Here is an 18,664-nt window from a genome sequence, read left to right on the forward strand (position 1 = left end):
GCACCCGCGAAGATAGGGTGCATATATACGCGCACGTGTTCCAGTGGAACCTGTAGATGCGCGAGCTGTTCACAGTATAGTATTCCGGCATATCTCTCTTTAGCGAGATCCCTGCACAACAAGCAGGTATGGAATCCAATTTCGCAACCGTTAACTTCTGCTGATTGAACGGTTGAAACTCGCTTAGCCTGCTATGTCTAGTCACGAGCCAAGATTCATGCAAAACAAGTCCTACTATCGTACACCATTCCGGAGACGGCAGTTTCCAAAGGTTCTGTATCCTCCTACCAATTCGGGAAATGTGGCCGGTGCGGGAACGTGGGAGCTGTTACACCCTGGTCAACCTCAAACCCTACCATATTGCACATCTCTTATGTTCTTCCCCGTATGGGTAGGTCTGTAATCTGTCCGACTGAGCTTGGTACCAGTGTAAACCAATGAAACAAAAGGGTGGAAATGCTGACCAAATATGGATTCCTGCCTGGGTTTATCACTGGGCTGCGGTACTACTGGGGCAACGTTGCAAGCTTGTGATATGTCCAGGCTTAGTATGCGGACTATAAAAGCTTCACGATGGCCCCACAGATCAAGTAGCCCAGAGGATTTCCTGATATCAAATGCAACATGAAGTTTTCCACCTCTCTCGTCGCGCTATGCGCATCTTGGTCGCTCGCGCTCACCATCCCAGCGCCAGACCTCCCTACAGATGTCCAATTTCGCGCCCCAAAAGAAGAACTACTTACTCTAGAGCTCGCACCAGGCCAAACAAAACAGGTGACGGAGGCAGAAAAATGGGCACTCGTCGCGGTCCGTATCTCCCTTCTTCCAGCAAAATCCCACACTGACTCCCTTCCCAGAAAGGCGTCCACTTCATGGACATAACCGACTACGCGGACCTCCACGAATTCTCCCAAAACCGCATGTCGATCCAAGCAACCGTCTGGCCAGCCTCGATGACCCAGTCCACCGCCGTCAAGGCCCTGCTGCCAAAACTCAACAAGACGAACATCCAAACCGACCTCGAAACCTTCAGTGCCTATTATAACCGGTACTACAGGAGCGCTACGGGGAAGTCGTCTTCGGAGTGGCTTCTCTCTCGCGTGCAAGCTGTGATTCGTGATTCGGGTTCCACGAAAGCGTCGGCCCGCGCCTTCACGCATACTTCGTGGACGCAGAATAGTATCATTGCGACGATCCCTGGGAAGAGCAGTAACACGATTGTCCTTGGTGCTCATCTTGACTCCGTAGGGAGCACTCCCACGGGGAGAGCCCCCGGCGCGGATGACGATGGCAGCGGCACCATGACGATCCTTGAGGCTATGCGCGTGCTGCTGACTGACCCGCTTGTGGCGAGCGGACAAGCTGCGAATACCATTGAATTCCACTGGTATGCAGCGGAGGAGGGAGGACTGCTTGGTAGCCAGGCGATCTTCACGAACTACAAGAACAGCGGGAAGGTGGTGAAGGCGATGTTGCAGCAGGATATGACGGGCTATGTCAAGCCTGGAGTGAAGGAGGTCGTGGGCGTGGTTACTGATTACGTGGACGCGGGCATGACGACGTATGTGAAGAAGGTCATTACTGCTGTAAGTTCCTCGCTGTCCGATCCAGTCATCCCAATGCTGATATTTGAACAGTACTGCGCAATCCCCTACGTAGAGACAAAGTGTGGCTACGCTTGCTCGGACCACGGCAGCGCCTCCAAAGCAGGATACCCCAGCTCTTTTGTTTTCGAGTCGGCTTTCGAGAACAGTAGCCCGTACATTCATTCCTCGAGTGATACCCTCAGCACCGTCAATTATAACCATATGATTGAGCATGCTAAGCTGACGGTGGGATTGGCGTATGAGCTGGGGTTTGCGACCGGGCTTTAGCTAATTAAGGGTTAAATGCTCGGAGCTGAAGATATTCATTAGAAGGCAAAGCCTAGTGGCATGGGCCTGCGATAGATTACTGAACCGTGAACGATTGAAATTCTTTGGGATAATTGAGTGGTGGCGGTTGTTCTACCAGATGATGACCTCGATGGAGTGCGGTAGTGGGCGAAATCAGTGCATGCCCGATATAGATGCGCCTGGCTGTTGGCCAGCATAGTCTTGTGGCAAAAGTGCGGTCGCCATTTCAGAACTATTTCTAAAAGGACGGCGCCTGAAGGGCGTGAATCATATTAAATTAAAGCACACGACCTCATGCCAAAATGTGCTCTTAGACACCAGAGCTGGTATCTACACCGACCCTTCTAATGAATGTGAAAACCCGTTAATTAGGCCTGCGCCCACCAACCACCTCAATCTCGAACAAAACCGCGGCACGCAAATAAACCAAAACCCCATCCGGAAGTATAAGAATCGTACCGAACCAAAACATCATTCATAACAGGTCATTGACATCCCGTGACTCCGTCATCGCCCGGAGCAGCGCATCCTCGTCCTAATCAAGCGGGTTAATAGGAGTCTTCTTCAATGGTAGAGGTTCTACCGAGGTTTGTGTAGATGCAGCTTCAATAGTATCGATAGTCGTAGATTGAGATAGGGGAGTCCCAACGCGAGGGGCGTATGTTGCGGGGTGTGCAGGTGCATGCTGCGTCAGGGGGGTAGCGGTTCCCGAACGACCAGACTGCGGCGTCCCGCCGGCTCGCGGAGTCGCGATGCCAGGGAAGGGACTTACATTACCGCTTGGTGGGACCGGGATCTTAATGTCTTCTGGACTGCCGGGGATTATGCGTTCTGGGAGGCCGGGAATTTTGATGCGCTTGGCGACGTTGTTATAGCTAGAGGGGATGATCTAGGGAACAAGTGAGAACGAAATCTGATGGGGCTAGAGTGTACGAACCTCGATAATTTCGTCGCGGGGAAAGTCGAGTTTGGGAATGTCGGCGGCGCTGCAAGCCATAAGGTAGCCGTATAGGACGCGGAGCACGGATTCGTGTGCTATGATTAGAAGATCATTCTGCTCCCTCTCCAATTCGAGAATGATAGGCTCCATGCGGACAGCAAGATCGTGGTAGGACTAGCCAGAGTCAGTATTTTTATTACCTGTACTTGGGGAGGGAAGGACGTACTTCTGCGCGGGGATAGCGATGATGGTATGGATCGGCTTCATGTTTCTTCACCTCCTCTGGGAATTCCTTGCGGATGCGTTCCTCTGACATCTTCTCGCACACACCAGGGTTCATCTGGCTCATCTGAGACCGCTGCCGGACACGGTAGCCCATCGCGGCCAGGTACTCTGCCGTTTGAACTGTGCGGCGCCGTGTCGATGTCCAGATGGTCAAGGGCTTGAGCTCAGCATCCGGGGCACCCTGTTCCTTCAGTTTTTGCTTCTCCTCTTCGCGGTACTTCAGCAGCACTTCGCTCATCTTTCTGGCATAGTCACGGCCCTCCTCGGAGAGAGGCGCATCCGCCTTATAGGAGTCCTCCTCGCGAGCGGTTCCGGCACGTGCAAAGTACGTTTGCCGGGATTTGATATGCAGATTGAGGAGGTAGAAGACGATTCGTTGGGACAGGTAGTTGAAGGCGCAGTTGTTCACGATCACACGCTCGCCGGCGTTTATTATCTTGATCCAATGCAGATCCGGCTCCTCCATGGTCTCGAAATGGGGTATCCGGGCGGCTATACGTGCGAGGTAGTCTCGGATGGCGTCTTCATCGTTCCAGCCTTTGTAGTCGGGTGAGGAAATCTTCACCCGGCGCACATTCTCTTGGATGATGCGCGGGTCGGTGCAGTGCGATTCGATGAACACAGTCTGAATCCCATGCTTAGCGAACTCCTTCGCGAGTGATTTGCGTCCCTGGGAAATGGCGTTAACAGCATCGTAGATGGCGACCTGGCCGTTGTCGTGTTCTAGAAAGTGATAGATGTCTTCTCTACACTTCTTCAGGATCTTGTTCCTCAATAGGACTGATTGAGGAGAGGCATTCAGGAAGAAGTAATCATCAGGCACATCTTTTCCAGGGCCCACAGTAGCTCTTCGATAATCACCGAGATGGAATACATGCGTCTTGACCCCGAGCCAGCGCAGATACCGTGCTATGGCCACCGAGGTGTGTGTCTTTCCGCGGGCTGGCAGTCCTACAGTGGCAAGTACTATCCTGCCGGCGTGAAACAGTCGTCCTGATTCTGTGCTGTACAATTGCGCCGGGGCCATCTCCTCCTGGGGCGGAAGATCATGGATGGCATCGACGAAAGTACTCGACCGCCGCCTGAAGCGGGGCGAGTTGGCGTATATCTCCGCAGTGCTATGAGACGGAAGTCAATACCTGAGCTTTGCACCGCCGTCTAACTGTTGCTTCGGGAAAGCTCGAACTTACAGTAGTGTATCCATGTTGATAAGGAATGTATGTGGACTATGGAGGTGTTGTGTGGAAATGGGGGTTCGGATATCTAGGAGGAGTGGAGGAATTCGGCGGGGTTATGGGGAATTCATATAGGGCCGGAGGAGCAGTGGAGTGATGGCAGCAGGTGCCACTGGTTCCAACCTACGCGATTGGGGAAGACGGACCGTGAGAGATGTTTTCTAGATGAACCAGCCCAACAGAGAGTGTGAGGAAAGTGAGAGAATCCAGCGAAGGCAAGGTTCTGGCGACCAGAGAAAAAGCAATTCACCGGATACGGAAGAGGACGGAGTACTGTCGAGGTCGTCGACCTCCAGCTCCGTCATATCGATAACGATAAGCCGCCAGCCGATCTGGGGTTAGCGTTGTCACGTGCGAGCTCTACTCCTTCCAAGAGAGAAAAGTTCATAGCAAAAGCAGCATTCATCTCCATCGACTGTCAACCATAGCTTACTGCTTCACCATTTCGCATTTCAATCTCTATCAAGGCGCTCCACCCATTACACAGGAGCGCATTCTTCCACAAATCCGAGGTCAATCTTCGTCAGAACCCTCCCCTCGCCATGGACCTCGACACGCAGAAGCAGACAGCCTTCACCGAGCTTTTCACTCAGAATGCAGTCGTTGCGCGGATACGAGATATCTACTCGGCCTTTAATGAGCGGAGAGAGGCGTTAGGACTGTCAAATCCCGGGACCGTTGAGAACATCGCAAAAGAGGTGCAGCGCGATGTCTTCCTGAACAACCAGAGCTTCTCTGGCCTACGCGCCGACCTGACCAAGTCCTTCGGCGTCTCTCCGCTATTCCAGGTCTCGCATGCGCTCGCCATGGGCTCGCAAGCAATGCCCCCCTACACATACGGAGTCCTATACGGCAGCCCCAAGGTCAGCCCCTACAGCTGAAGTTCCTAGTGCCACTAATCTAATAGCTGCAGGTGTTCATGCAAGGTAACTTCGACAATGACCTTCAGTTCACCGGCCGCTTCAACTGGCGCTGGGCTTCGAACCTCATCACCAAGACCTCCGTCCAGCTATCCTCGCAAGGGAACATGATGTCCATTGAGAACGACTACACAGGTGCAGACTTCTCAGCGTCATTGAAAGCGGTGAACCCCTCGATACTAGATGGTGGATTCACAGGCATGGTCATGGGCAGTTACCTGCAGGCACTGACTTCGCGGTTGTCTGTCGGCGTGGACGCTTTCTGGTCGCGCCCTGCCATGGCCTATCCTCCTACCCTCAACCTTTCTTACGCGACGAGGTATAAGGCTGCGGACTGGATGGCCGCCGCACAGCTCGTCCCTGGTAACGCAATCGAGGCATCGTACTGGCGCAAGCTATCCGACAAGGTCGAGACCGGCATCAACATGAACCTCGCTTTTGCTGGAATGGGCGCTGCTGGACCTATGGGTGGTGCAAGCAAGGAGGGCACTGTTACCATTGGCGCTAAATATGACTTCCGTATGTCGTCTTTCAGGGCGCAAATCGACAATACCGGCAAGGTTGGCTGCCTGCTGGAAAAGACTGTTGCACCACCCATCCGCATTACCTTCTCTGGCGAGATTGACCACAAACAGGTATGTACCCCTTCGCTTTCTGGAGAATGAGACAGCTAATCCGAGGATAGAACACCTCCAAACTTGGCCTTGCCGTCTCCATCGAGGCCGCCGACGAGGAGGTAATGCAGCAGCAGGAGAAGATGGCCATGGCCGGCATCCAGCCCGATCCGATCCCATTCTAAGCCAATCGATCGTCCCACCCTGGAACTTCCTGACCCGTGAATATCCGACTGCTTGTAGATCACAACCCTTCTCTTCTCTGTATTATCACCATTTCCTTTGCGCGAGCGAACCGAAAAGGGGCACCTGGCGCTCGTCTATCTGTCCTAGTCTGCATGGTTCGTAATTCTGGGGGCTCTCGGCGGTTGGTTGGTCAGCGCATTTATCTGCACGCTTCGCACGAACGGGACTAGAGATCAACGTCATTCTCCCGCACAAAGAAACGACATTTTACCTACTCCTTTGGCGGTTCGTACCTTATCAGGCGCATGTTGTTGAAACTGTAATGGGGATATGCACATTGTCAAGCAGCTCTGCTTTGGTAGATTGGGGCGGGGAAGGTGCGCAATGGGAAGCGCCCTAGCCCTCGGATTGGTAGAGAAGGTTGACTTGTGTACATATAGGTGTGTCCGAATAGTATGGTGGTACTCGAATAAGGTCCGCTTGTGCTCGTGAACTGCTTGGTGATGGGAGGGCAACTGCATTGACCAACGCGTTGTATATTTTTCCAGAGGAGAGGAAGAAGAAATCTAATAGTACATTTGGCGAACATTGCTCAGGGTGTTTTAGAACCCCGTGGATGCGAACCAAGGACATGACTGTACGCGTACACCCATCCCATACCAACCCCATCCCACCTATGCACCCCAAACAGCTGTGAATAGCAAATCAATCGTACAAAAAAGGCCCACCAAAATCTATACATACACTGCCTCCAAACCACTCATACACTCTCCCCTCTTATCAACCCTCTAAATCGCCGGCTTCGCCTGCGCCTGCCCCGCCGCCGCCGTCCCCGTGCCAGGCGTCAAAAACTCATTCGCCTTCTGCTGCATCTGCATCTCCCTCTCCTGCTCCAGCATCATCTGCTCCTCGCTATACGCCAGCGCCCACGGCACCCCGAGCAGCAGCACGCTCGTGCTCACGACCCACAACGTCCTGCCGCCCCACGACGCGCCCGTCCTGAGCGCCGACTTGGCGGTACCGAGTTTCGACGAGAGGCTGCGTCGGTACGAGGCCGGGATAATGTCTTGCAGGGCGACGAGGCGCTCGTACAGGGTTTCGGCTGTCAGGTCTTCGGAGGCAATGGAGGAGGTTTCGGATTCTGGGGGGGTTGTTAGTGAGGGGATTGTAGGGAGGGAGCTAGCGAAGGAGGGTTGGAGTAGGAGAGGACGGACCGGAATCGGTGTCCCATTCGTCTTCGTCCATGGGGCCTTCCTGCGGGCGGAGGAAGTCCTCGTCAATGACTTCTTCGAGCTTGACCATTGTTGTGGTTGTATGTGAGGTGGTTCAAAGTGACGGAAAGAGTCTGTCGAATGAGCAGAGTGCGAAGAGGTGGGCGCGCAAAGATGGAGTTTTTCTGTGATGGATAGGGTCGATGTGATGATGGTCGTCGAACTTTGAGAAGTCGAGGCAGGGATGTGGAGGATTGTTTCGCCGAGGACAGCTTGGCGTGACGGACTTGAGGGAGACAACTGGCACGGTGAATGGAAAGTCAACTGGGCTTGTTTCTGGGAATATAAATGTCTCAATTAGATATTTAACAGGACTTGGATATTTGGTTCCGCCTCTCCCTATACCAGATGGTCTTCCTCCCTCAATGCGTTTTGTCCCTACCATGTCAACATAACCATACTACCAGAATCAACCCACCGATATTGATGCCATCAATTCCATGTCGCGCTATTACAGGCATTCACGCCATAGGGTATGATATGCAAGTATAAACCCACAGTCTAATCCGCATCCGCTCAATCACCCATGTTGCGAATCCCCACAAATACATACACAAGTCGACCAAGACGTACACGTTCCATATCCCGTAGAACAGGAAAAACGGAGAAATGGAGAACCCCAATGAATAGAAACACGGGAAGCTAAAATGAGTACATGATATCCAAAGAAGCAACGTAACGCCGTCACATGATGATTTCAGACCCAATGGTCCTCGAGGATCATTGGCCGAAGTATGGGAGCCCCCAAACGCCTAGGTGAGTGCGACAATCAACGTCGATAAAGCACGAATACTATTGCCGTACTTTCGGCGTCAGCCATGTCGCCTCTTGACAAGTGTCGTGTATGTCGCTCTGTTCGTCCACCTTGAAGCCGAGCTCGCCCATCTTCTTGAGGTCCCATCCGCTATGGAACTCGCCCTGGCCACCGTTCATCTCGTCGACGGGATTTCCGAGCTTGATGTAGTTGGCGAAGCGGCACACGGTCTGGGAATACGACCATTGGAGGCAGTTGGCGTCCTTTGAGCACTCCGAGCCGCACGAATCGGCGTTACGATGCGCGGGCCGGTCGTTGGGGACGGGCGCTTCCGATAGGTTATCCCACCATTCAAGCTTGGGTGATTTCGTAAGGTGCGAATGTGTGTATGCGAGGAGGGAAGAATAAACGAAGGGTTTCTGGAGGGGTTGTTAGCAAACTGTTGCACCGCCATGAATTGATTAGAGGGCGCACGTACTGTGTTATACGGCCGTGTCCGCTCCCACCTCCACAGCTTTTCCATCTGATCGGGCTCCACACGGTGCAGCGAGAGTAGCGGAACACACCAGCGGTCCTTGTCTACCCTGATTTGCCTGAGATCTTCCCCGGAGAATGTCGGGTACAACGCCTCGAGCTTGGTTTCCGTCATGTTGAGAATGGCATGTGCGAGCACAACATCGCCGCAACATTCACTCTTGATCTTGTCCTCATAGCGATGAGCCAGCTTTTCATACCCTCCACTACGCGACGGCGGCAGGAGTTTCTTCATTAATCCCTGAGACAAGACGAACCCGGCACCTCCGTATGCGAAGTTACGGTCTGGCGACTTAGATGCCGGCCCCGGTGCGCCCATATAGTGCATCTCCTCCGGCTTGAGCTGGTCCAGCAACCGAAACAGCGTGTCCCAGAAGAAGTATATGTCCGGCTCAAGGAAGATATACCAATCTGCCTTCGGGTTCATTTCATATGCCTTATCAACCATCGGCAGGAACTTGAAGCGGTCCAGCTTCCATCCTCCTGAGTGATAATCAACGATATCGCCCTCCGCATGGGCCTTCTGGTGCTCGAGGTAGGAGCTGAAATCAGGGTTCTTCTCCTTGTACGAAGCGGGCAGTTCGGCGAGGATGTCAATGACATGGTGATCGCCTATCCTGTCCTCGTGGTCTGACACAATTAATAAATTCGATATGCACGACGTCACAGTCGACAGATGTGCTTTTGTTTTCTCCTTCTCGTTCGCTCCAGTCTTCAACACCACTTGTATCCTGTTCAGCTGGTCTTTGGGGAAGTTGACGCAGTAATCTTGATCTGGTGCGGGCGCACCCTTCAAAGGAGGGAAGAAACTTTTTGTAGTCTTCTTGTAGTAGGCGGTCTGCGGTGGTGGCTCCTGACGATGTGTTCGAGTTAATGTGAGCAGGGCGAAACCGAAAATGACAACCAGGAGGATGAACCTCCACGGTCTCCGCATAAGCCGCATCAGTAAAGGTCTGATCATGGCGCCTACGAGCAGAGGTTCTTCCTCCTGTCGCTGTCGGCCAATGTGTGCAGCTCGCGAAGGGGTGCCGGTCGTCGATGCGGATTACGAGCGGAGGCGGTCCAGCATGGCAGGACGTCGGTGTTCTAGGAAATATGGTAGCCCGCGGGATTGCTGAAGCCTACCGGTTCGAGAAATAGTCGAATGACTGAAAAGCGATCGTCTATGGCGCACCTGATGGACTGAGGAGAGGTCGTGATATGTTTTCTGAAGCCAAGCCGGCGCAAAAGGGGAAGTCGGCGTCGCGCCACACTGTGGCGCAACTGTCCCGTCAGTTCCCCTCCTAAACCATCTAACGACTGGAGCGCAATAAGAAGACACGTCTCTGTACCCTAGACTCCATACGTTCATTGAAGCTTGAGTACGCCTTCAGAAGAGATATTGATGCTTGTTTTCATAATCACAACACGCATCGATGGAATTGGTGTGCCTGAGGTAGCATGTCACCACTTTAGGATACCCCTAGGGAATGATCAGAAGAATGGCAGAGGAGTAGAAAATAATATGCTTTTCTTAGGCACACCTCATTGTCTGCTCATGCTGAGATGAAAAAGGCAAGGAAAAGAAGAACGCCTCCCAAAAGCAGAACCGCCAGCACACTGTAGGTCACTTCGAACCGGGTATCATAAGCACTAGAAACGCCTTGAACTCCGTTCTTATCATCGCCGGAGTCTTTGCCATTCGTCCATCATCGTGGGGCACATAGAGCGTACCATGAACAGCTCTTCCCTTAATGGAGAAGGGGTCGTGTGTACAGTCGTGTGTACAAAACAGCAGGTCGTTTTCGTCTTGGATCCAACCGGAGTCAGCACCAGGGCCATGAAAAACTATCCGCTACGGACATACCTCAAAGATCAATGATCTAGGCGATGCAACGGCGACCCTGCATACATCCCCTGCAGTGGAACCGGATCGGTTCCCTGTACGTCTTGAATAGCTTTTTGAGGCGACGCTTGAAACGGGCGGCGAAGCGGTTGGCTATCATTCTGTCAGCATAGGCTCTGAGCAGGCACAGCGCGATCACTTACCACCGATGGCTTTGGCATATGCCTTCTTCGCCATCTCAAGCTCCCGCAACCGCTCGGCCTCTTCTTCTTGGAAGCGCCATGAGTTTGCCAACAGCCCGCTGAAGACGCGCTCCTCATCGCGCTGGGACTGGAAGTCATACTCGGGGTGGAGAATCAGGATCCGCGGAATCTCCGAAATCTGGACACCGGCTTCGACACCGCAAGAGTAGAAGAACTTCTCAAACTCCTCGAGATCCAAGTAGGGCTGGGCCCTAACATTCAGGAGTGTGCCCCGGATGACTTGGAAAATCGCCAAGTCAAACCTGCCCTCATTCACTTCCTGCAGCAGGCGAGCAATCAGTTCACCGGCACGAAGGAGCCGCTGCTCGGGATACGTCCAATTCCGATAGTGCGGCATCAGGTCCGCAGGAGGATTCTGCCCACCCTTGGTGGCGTGGAACGCAGCGCAGTAGAGCTGCAGCTCCTTCAACCCGTTGTCGTACGCAAGGCCCTTCCATTCCTTGCGCTCGTAGGCCACCGCTTCGCAAAGATGCAGGAGCTGCTTGAATCGGGAGAGGGCAACAGGAGTGGTCGACCGAAGGTCAATAGGCAACTTCTGGAACTGTGGAGCGACGGATTTGACGGGCTCAGGAAGCACCACGCAAGGACCAAGCCTCAACTCTTCGGGGGTTACCTGCAGCATGAGAATTCGCTGGGCGAGGGTTTGGGAGCACCAGATGCCTTCCTTCACGTAGAAGTCGAGGTAGACTTCAAAGTACTGCTTTGGGAGGATCTGGTGTTCGCCCTCCGGTACCAGCTGGGTGATGATGATTTCACCGCACTCAGCAGCAAGCAGGCCTCGACGCATCTGCTTCTGTACGGACCAGATCATCTGTGCGCGCCGAAGCCACAGCCAGTCGTTCTTCGACAGCTCGTGCCGATAGAGGCCCATCGACGGCAGGCGGAGGAAGCTGTTCGGGTCCGGGTTGTTCTCCAGATGCCTCACGACGTCAAGGGCATTAGCCATGGCGTAGCCATGGCCTTCGGCAGCTCGACGAGTCAATGCCTCAAAGAAACGGTGCTGTCGACGCCGGATGGTATTCTCCTCCGGGTGCAATGCTTCGAGGGGACGCTTGACCTGGCGGTGCGTACGCTTCAAGGGTGATGTAACCAGCGCACACTGGGACTGGGTGGATTCGGCTGGCGCATGGGAGTCGATGGCCCCGTATACGGATGGCTCTTCATGGGTGCAATCAGACGATCCGACCGGGCCGGACTCAGTGACGGCGTTCAAGGAACGACCAGCAGTCTCCGGTGTTTCTTCGACCAGCTCTGAAGAGGTGTCACAGTCGTTCTGCAACTTATTAGCCTGCTGCAGTCCTGAATGCAACCGGAAACTTACTAAATCGTTGGCCGTAGCCAAAGGCTGCTGTGTGTTTGCAACCCTCCCTGTCACGTACTGCAGAGCAGCAGCTTCAAGTGTAGTCCCACCTGATTTACCGTTAGGGATTTCTGCCGAGTGGGGAATGAATGGCGTACCCTGAAGGCCATGGTACACCACAGTTTGGGTGTATTCCGAGGAGGAGGCCGAAGAATGCACACTTGCGGGTTGGGTGGGCGTATTGGTAGCATACAACTCGGGAGGGACAAATGGGACAACTGAAGATTCATCATCAGTATCGGGTCATGGCAGATACGAGGGAGGCCAACGTACCCAGACAACCTTGGTGAACAACAATCTGGTCATACTCGGAGGAGGAGGCAGACGACAAGACACTCTGTGGTCGGGCCTCGACTCCGGCAACATCTGTATCTGCCTCGGGGATCGGATAAGGGACTTGAGGTTTCCTGTTAGCATGTTGCGCTTGAGGTCAAGGATGTTACTTACGAAGCGGCGGATTGTACACAACAACCTGCGTATAGGCCGATGATGAGGCCTCCGAACCGACATACTCCGGGAGGGAAGCGACGGAGGACCTATCTGAATCGACATCATTGGTGGGCGGCAAGTCTGCAAGGAGATATTAACACAGCACTCAGAAGATTCTTGAGTCAATAACAATTACCATGATGCACTGCGACACCAGCTTCCCTCGATTGTCCGCCGCCCTGCCACCTGACAAACTCCCGAGCCGCTTCTTCGGCCGTTTTGGGATCTGCATCACCGTGTCAGTTATAATCAACAAGGTATCGAGGCAGTTTCTTACCCAGTGGCATGTGGATAGGAAGCTCGTTCCTTTTTCCACTTCCACTGCTGCCATAGCCACTGTCGCGTCTGCGATGCAGCATCCGTGCCAGCTTCCCACCAATGGAGGACTTGGTGCCAGCCAGGGTACTGTTCGACTTCTTCTTGCTGACTTGCTTCGGTGCAGCGGCGGAGGACGAGCGAGAAGTGGTAAACAAAGCCTTTAACTGCCCGAAGGGCTGCGAGGCGAAGGGTCCCGAACCCATCGCAAGGCGTATGGAAGGGGAAACTGAGGAAAAGAAGTTGCAGAGGTTGTGGTTGAAGTTGTAAATAGCTCGAGGTGCAGTCGCAAGGAGGTTGAGAAAGGTTGTGGAGCGAGGGAAAGTTGGGAGAGAAAGGAAGGTTGTATGGGGGGTTGAAGGAATTATATCGTGTTTATATTTGCCACTTCGCTCTGGGGCCAGCCTAGACGGTAGACAGGCAAAAGGTTTCTCCGAGGGTTGCTATGGAGAAGAGTTTGGGGGGACTGTGAAAGGGTTCGAGGGGGTTGACTTTCACTGACCGCCGAAAATCTCAACTTATGAGACTCAATATGGAAACCACCAAAACTGACCAATGAGGGCATTGCTTGAGCGATGTTGGAGACTTGAGTTGCGCACTAAGAGACCCTCGACCTCGACACCCAATTTGAAGGGAGGGATTTGGAGATAGGAAAGATAAGGGAATGGCTAGATGCGACAAGATATACTCTCAGATACATAGAGAAGACATATTCGAAGTTCTGAGTATGGGTATATAACACTATATGCCAGCTGACCGGGAGTATTGACAGACCGAAGGAAAGAAGTACGATGAATGAAAAAAACTGCCCTACTCTTGTGTGATATCTGAACACCACAACTCCTATGCCGGCATGCAGAGAACTCATGATAGTTTTGCCAACGAGTCAATGAGTCGACTATGAGACCTTCCGTAACACCATGAATATCAAAGCAGCCACAACAGCATAAATACATGCATCCACCCAAGCCAAGGAAGGTTCAGAAGTCACTCGAACTGCTTGCTGCGGCACTGGAGCTTGTACCGTGGCAGTAGGCCTGGGCACGGGTTCCGCTATCGGAACAGCAGCCGGCTTTGCCGCTGGGGTCACTGCTGGGCCTGTTGCTGGAGTAGACGCCGTGAGCGCCTCCGACGGGTCATGAGCTTTCTCTTTGCCCTTGGGCTCTTTTTGCTGCTGGCCGTCGGCTTCACTCTCCTTGTTTAGCTCATCCCGATAGGCAAGCCTCAACTCCTCAGGTATCTCCTCTTCTTTCCTCTTGCCCTCCTTAGCCTCCTGAAGCGCCGCAGCTTCCTCCCTCTCTTTGATGATCTCGGCGTTCGACTTCGCACAAACAGCACATTTGTACAGCCGGCTCTCTACCGCCATCTTCTTCCTTGCTTGCTGAGTGCATTCTATACCGCCCAGCTGGCCCTTTGCATCGGTGTCCATAAAACTCCGTAACGCAACCAGGGCTGTACGGATTCCCCATGCCGGTTGCCACGTCTCCTCATGATGATCAGATATGGACAAGCAGATCTCTCGATTGACTTCAAAGCGACCGGTTGGAGTGAGGAAGCGGAATGACGGCGGGCGCAGAGGGTACTGTGCAGGGAGGATTATTCGGCCGTGGTATATGCCTCCGTCATAAGGTGACGGAGCCGGCGGGCCTTTTATGGTGAAGTGCCATTCGAAGAGATTATCCTCTAGCGGTTCCGCATGGTAGTCTGGAGAAGCATTTGCGGCAAACTCGGAGGCTTCTTTAACTGCAACACTGTCAGTTACTCGTTATACATGGAATGGGAGGCTAGCATACGGATGCGCTTCGTGTTGACCGTCCCCCGTGTGGACATTGTGGGAATTACCTGCTGAATCCAGGCCCGGAGTAACGAGTATTAAGTTAGTTGTGGGCGAAAGAATGGTTTGTGGTCAGTTCTTTGAACTGATTGCTGCTGACATGTGTCGTTGATGTCGCGGTTGGGTGTCCGGGGAAGCGGGTCCGCCCAAGCTAGCGCCACTAGCCACGTGGCTAGAGCAATCATGTAGCGCCGATCGCCTGGCCTTTGTTGGAACCCGGAACCTCCCCCAATTATAATTAATCACCCAAACTTCATACACGTATGTACAAGTACGGGGTACAGCACACAGTATCACCGGCTTTGCTTCTTCTCATCCTCTCTTCCACCGTGGTCTTTCATTTATTATCTTGATGTACTGATGTTACACTTCTCTCACACTTTTTTCTTGAACCCCTTATTCCTGATGCCCACCGCGTGCTCAAGTCTGGGTGCCTCCTCGAACGGCCGAGAGCTTCTTGTCCAATGCTCACAGTCAATATAGACGAAATTGGGACAAACAATCCAGCTCTCCTTGCTGTTTCCTCATTTCAATATCCCAAATGATCCAACAGCTTCACTAACCGCGCCTCATTTTCATCCCTACACTTGAGAATCACCTCCTCACTCTGCAACCTCAAAATATCCGAATTGGTGACCCTCCACGGCAAAATCGACCGAAGAACTGCATCCACATCGGCCACCTTGTCGATCCCCTTCATGGTCCTGAGCCTCTTCACATCCAGCTTTTCAAGCTCGTCTTCCCATGCCTTGGCCATAGCCCAACTAACTCCATCCTTTCTCGTTTCCGGGAGTGGAGACGGGAATCGATGGAGCTTGGCGTCTCTAAGTGCCGTCTCCTCCCTAGACTCGATATCAGACCAACCCTGGAACTGGCCTTCGGCACCACTGAAGGAGCGCAGAAATTCGTACGACGGGTGCAGAATACAGGCGAAGTCATAGTCGATCAAAGCGGTGATACGCTGCGCTGACGAGTCATAGAGCAGGTTATTAGGGGCTGCGTTGATACTCGGTCAGTGGAATTATATGAGCCATACGCCTGTACTTACTAAAGTCTGCATGCACAATGCACTTGCCATCTCTGGACTCGAGAGACTGAAACTGTGCCGGAACACCCGATTTGACAAAAGCCTCTAGGCGCTGCCTCACTCCGTTGGCATGCCATCCCTTGATATAGGGATTCTCATCCGACTTCTTGAGCGCTCGTTCCAACCGATCTCGAAAGTAATCTTCGTAAGTGTGCCATGGCCCACTGCCTACACTCGTCATCGGTGCGCTTATCATATTCCCCGAGCTCTCAAAAGTTACTCCGCCATACTCCTTGATATTCTCGGGAAGATCGAAATCCTGCAATGCCTTGAGAATTCGGGCCATTTGCGCAAGCACAGTCTGCTTCTCCTCGATAAACATAGAGTCCAGTTTGTCATCTACGGGAGCGCCCGGCATGAGTTCCTGGAGGATCCAACCTTGTGAGGACAGTGAGGTCGCGCTTCCCCATGCATACACCGAAGGCACTATAGGCGGACTGAAATCACGCAAAGCCATTGCAGCGAGTGAAATGATGGCGACCTCGTTCTCCACTCTTGTCTCTGGATTCATGCCCTCGGCGTCAGGATTGCTGAGACGTAGGATGAACTCCTTGGTTCCGTCCGGAATTGGAACAGTTCCGGGCTGTCGCGGAGCCTCTTGGGCTCGGGTTGTGATGGGCGAAGTCAAGGTGATGCGGTAGACGAAGTTGTTGTATTTGAAGGGGCACTCCGGATCATATTGGAGAGGTTGGATATTGGCTCCCTGGTTAGGTAGACTTGGTAAGCACTCTTCCATATCCCTGGGACATTTGATACTCACATCTACACCAAAGCGTTTGAACAGAAGATCTTGAATAAAGTCTAGGCGCTTTTGGTAGTTGGCGTGGTTGTGTGTCATTGTGGATTAGAACGTTACGATAATAGGGATTGGGTACTTCGAAGGTTTGGAGAAGTGTATGATTCCAATCTAACGTAAGTGTATGTACATTTGAGTTCCCGTAATGAAAGACTTTGCAGAGTCTCGAGATCGATGATAGACATCTTCTGCGGCGCAGTTGTTTACTGAGTTGATCAGACCCCTGCGGTGGCTTATGCAACCATTGGCATGGAAACAATGTCAGATATGCTTTCAAGGTTGTTCCAGGTGCATCCTAACGATGTAAACCGTATAAAACAGGCGGAAAAGGTGATTGCGCAGAAACTTCGTATACTTGTTATAGTAATAGCAAAACAAGCTATGATGCATTTATGTCTACAGGGTATCTCATGTACCATCCACATGTGCTGTCCCAAACCCTTATGGTCGAACCAACACCCCGATCATGCAATAACAACGTCTCCCTCACTCCCAAACCTCGACAAAAGCTTCACCAACGCCACGCAAAGCATGCAAGCCAACGCGACCAGGAGATCCGGCCTCCTCATCCACCACGCCGAATTCTGATGATGCTGCTGCTTCTCAGCCGCAACAGCCCCATGCCCTTGCCCAGGACGACCCCCACCCTTCATCTTCCTCGCCTGCCTATCCAGCATCTCCATATTCGTCCCCACCTCCTTATCAATATCCTCCACGACCCTCTCAACCCAAAGGAAGACCTCCTTCGCCTCCTGGACAATATCCCTTCTCTGCTGCTCCGTGAACAACACCTCTCCAAGCGCTAACCGCCGCTTAAAATCCGCTTTGATGTCCTCGCCATCTTCTACCCCGTCGAAATTCCATAACGCGAGACCCCGCTCTTCAAGCGGGAGGCCGTCGTCTTCCTTCTCGTCACCGATGATGCCGTTCTTGGAGCGTCCCTGACTGGGGTTGCGCCAGAAGTCTTCCCCCGCGTTCACGAGCTGCGAGCGAATCCAGCGCCCGCCGGCAAAAACGGCCATGTAGTAGCACCAAGCGTACGAAATGAGGCAATGGGGCTTCTCTCGTACTGTCTCCCGAATGTGTGCGCAATACGTCGCGATGTTGTTCTCGGGGTGGACGTTCAACGTGGCATCACGCTCGGCCTCAGTCTTCCCGGTCAGAAATCCCAAATCGCGCTTTATCCTTCCGGCTCGTGCCATACCGGGTGGTCGTAGACTTGTGAGGAAACCCAACATTTCCGGAGAAGGTGGCGAGGTCTTGGATAGGACGCCAGGCTTCTCCAAGTCTGCCCATAGCGATTCGAAGGTGAGGAAGATGTGGGAGACGTGGCTGATGCCTGTTGCATAGAGGGTGGGGTCTGCGGCGTAGGGTGGGAGGGCTAGAGGAAGGTGTGTGGTTATGATGTGGTTAAGGACGTTGTGTGAAGTTCTAGAAGTGGCGTTAGCTGCTGGAGGTACATGAGAAAAGCCGTATAGCAGCTCTCATCTCCCATACCTCGTCGCCACATTGATCTCATCCGAGATGCATGTAGCCGTTTTCTTATCTGCCATTCTAGGCACTCATGAAGCTTAAGAGGCTCTCGAAAGGAACGAGAATGTAAGTCAAGCAAATAGTACTCGCCCGAAAGCAAATATACACCTGCCGGAATAGTGATATCGGTATGTGTTGGCCAGAAGAAGAGGGGCAGAGGAAAGAAGAAGGGGACAAGAGAACCACAAGGTTCATCTCAGGAAACAGCCATGTCAGGCAACAGTCAACCTGTTCTCTGCGGACAGTTCACGCGACCGCAGTACAGGCAAGGCGTGCTTGGTTTGTGCGATCCAGCGCACCGAGCTGGTCATTTTGGCGGAGTCACTCCTTTCACATTCGGGTTACCTCGGCGGAGCGTCGGAAATGCTTCGGAAATGTTTGCCACGTTATCGATCATCTGATAAAAAAGGCAAAGTGGCTGGGCGATTGGGTAAAACCAGGAGCGGCCACGGCATGCGAGCGGTTGAAATATGGAAACGGGTTCAAACGATGTAGAGGATAGGTTTGCTGGATACACGAGGATGGGTG

At 53.0% G+C, this 18,664-nt stretch overlaps 9 protein-coding genes across 9 annotated transcripts; 2 read left to right on the forward strand and 7 right to left on the reverse strand.

Annotated features, from left to right (window-relative positions):
• Positions 1-185: 185 nt before the first annotated feature.
• EI97DRAFT_430946 (leucine aminopeptidase 1) lies at positions 186-2,196 on the forward strand. Its single transcript, XM_033797817.1, has 3 exons — positions 186-807; positions 858-1,586; positions 1,638-2,196. Exons 1-3 carry the CDS (start codon positions 625-627, stop codon positions 1,872-1,874), a joined length of 1,149 nt encoding a protein of 382 aa, XP_033656229.1. The 5' UTR covers positions 186-624; the 3' UTR covers positions 1,875-2,196.
• Positions 2,197-2,430: 234 nt separating this feature from the next.
• Positions 2,431-4,620, reverse strand: EI97DRAFT_413447 (6-phosphofructo-2-kinase/fructose-2,6-bisphosphatase-like protein; the record flags this gene model as incomplete). The annotated part of the gene is made up of 4 exons (XM_033796793.1): positions 4,311-4,620; positions 3,062-4,238; positions 2,833-3,009; positions 2,431-2,784 (listed from the first exon to the last, which is right to left on the reverse strand). The coding sequence occupies exons 1-4, from the start codon at positions 4,322-4,324 to the stop codon at positions 2,431-2,433; spliced, it is 1,722 nt and encodes a 573-aa protein (XP_033656230.1). The 5' UTR covers positions 4,325-4,620.
• A 140-nt stretch (positions 4,621-4,760) lies between these two features.
• Positions 4,761-6,546, forward strand: EI97DRAFT_413451 (uncharacterized protein). The gene is made up of 3 exons (XM_033796794.1): positions 4,761-5,218; positions 5,269-5,910; positions 5,961-6,546. The coding sequence occupies exons 1-3, from the start codon at positions 4,898-4,900 to the stop codon at positions 6,072-6,074; spliced, it is 1,077 nt and encodes a 358-aa protein (XP_033656231.1). The 5' UTR covers positions 4,761-4,897; the 3' UTR covers positions 6,075-6,546.
• Positions 6,547-6,908: 362 nt separating this feature from the next.
• Positions 6,909-7,377, reverse strand: EI97DRAFT_354885 (mitochondrial import translocase, subunit Tom22; the record flags this gene model as incomplete). Its single annotated transcript, XM_033794892.1, has 2 exons — positions 6,909-7,216; positions 7,290-7,377. Coding segments are annotated over 2 exons (396 nt in total), but the record flags the coding sequence as incomplete, so codon positions are not given.
• A 562-nt stretch (positions 7,378-7,939) lies between these two features.
• EI97DRAFT_216958 (uncharacterized protein) lies at positions 7,940-10,016 on the reverse strand. Its single transcript, XM_033793832.1, has 2 exons — positions 8,579-10,016; positions 7,940-8,519 (listed from the first exon to the last, which is right to left on the reverse strand). The coding sequence occupies exons 1-2, from the start codon at positions 9,593-9,595 to the stop codon at positions 8,139-8,141; spliced, it is 1,398 nt and encodes a 465-aa protein (XP_033656233.1). The 5' UTR covers positions 9,596-10,016; the 3' UTR covers positions 7,940-8,138.
• EI97DRAFT_216963 (uncharacterized protein) lies at positions 10,017-13,171 on the reverse strand. The gene is made up of 9 exons (XM_033793833.1): positions 12,849-13,171; positions 12,708-12,797; positions 12,530-12,652; positions 12,356-12,478; positions 12,181-12,300; positions 12,044-12,132; positions 10,663-11,995; positions 10,481-10,612; positions 10,017-10,422 (listed from the first exon to the last, which is right to left on the reverse strand). The coding sequence occupies exons 1-8, from the start codon at positions 13,090-13,092 to the stop codon at positions 10,497-10,499; spliced, it is 2,238 nt and encodes a 745-aa protein (XP_033656234.1). The 5' UTR covers positions 13,093-13,171; the 3' UTR covers positions 10,017-10,422; positions 10,481-10,496.
• Positions 13,172-13,617: 446 nt separating this feature from the next.
• EI97DRAFT_216953 (UBC-like protein) lies at positions 13,618-14,817 on the reverse strand. Its single transcript, XM_033793831.1, has 2 exons — positions 14,680-14,817; positions 13,618-14,629 (listed from the first exon to the last, which is right to left on the reverse strand). Exons 1-2 carry the CDS (start codon positions 14,714-14,716, stop codon positions 13,785-13,787), a joined length of 882 nt encoding a protein of 293 aa, XP_033656235.1. The 5' UTR covers positions 14,717-14,817; the 3' UTR covers positions 13,618-13,784.
• Positions 14,818-14,956: 139 nt separating this feature from the next.
• On the reverse strand, positions 14,957-16,772 carry EI97DRAFT_465117 (uncharacterized protein). Its single transcript, XM_033801455.1, has 3 exons — positions 16,568-16,772; positions 15,769-16,510; positions 14,957-15,716 (listed from the first exon to the last, which is right to left on the reverse strand). Exons 1-3 carry the CDS (start codon positions 16,643-16,645, stop codon positions 15,250-15,252), a joined length of 1,287 nt encoding a protein of 428 aa, XP_033656236.1. The 5' UTR covers positions 16,646-16,772; the 3' UTR covers positions 14,957-15,249.
• Positions 16,773-16,940: 168 nt separating this feature from the next.
• Positions 16,941-18,633, reverse strand: EI97DRAFT_413467 (heme oxygenase-like protein). Its single transcript, XM_033796795.1, has 2 exons — positions 18,101-18,633; positions 16,941-18,034 (listed from the first exon to the last, which is right to left on the reverse strand). The coding sequence occupies exons 1-2, from the start codon at positions 18,154-18,156 to the stop codon at positions 17,068-17,070; spliced, it is 1,023 nt and encodes a 340-aa protein (XP_033656237.1). The 5' UTR covers positions 18,157-18,633; the 3' UTR covers positions 16,941-17,067.
• Positions 18,634-18,664: the final 31 nt, after the last annotated feature.

Source organism: Westerdykella ornata, assembly GCF_010094085.1.
Source record: "Westerdykella ornata strain CBS 379.55 unplaced genomic scaffold EI97scaffold_4, whole genome shotgun sequence".
NCBI lineage: Eukaryota > Fungi > Ascomycota > Dothideomycetes > Pleosporales > Sporormiaceae > Westerdykella > Westerdykella ornata.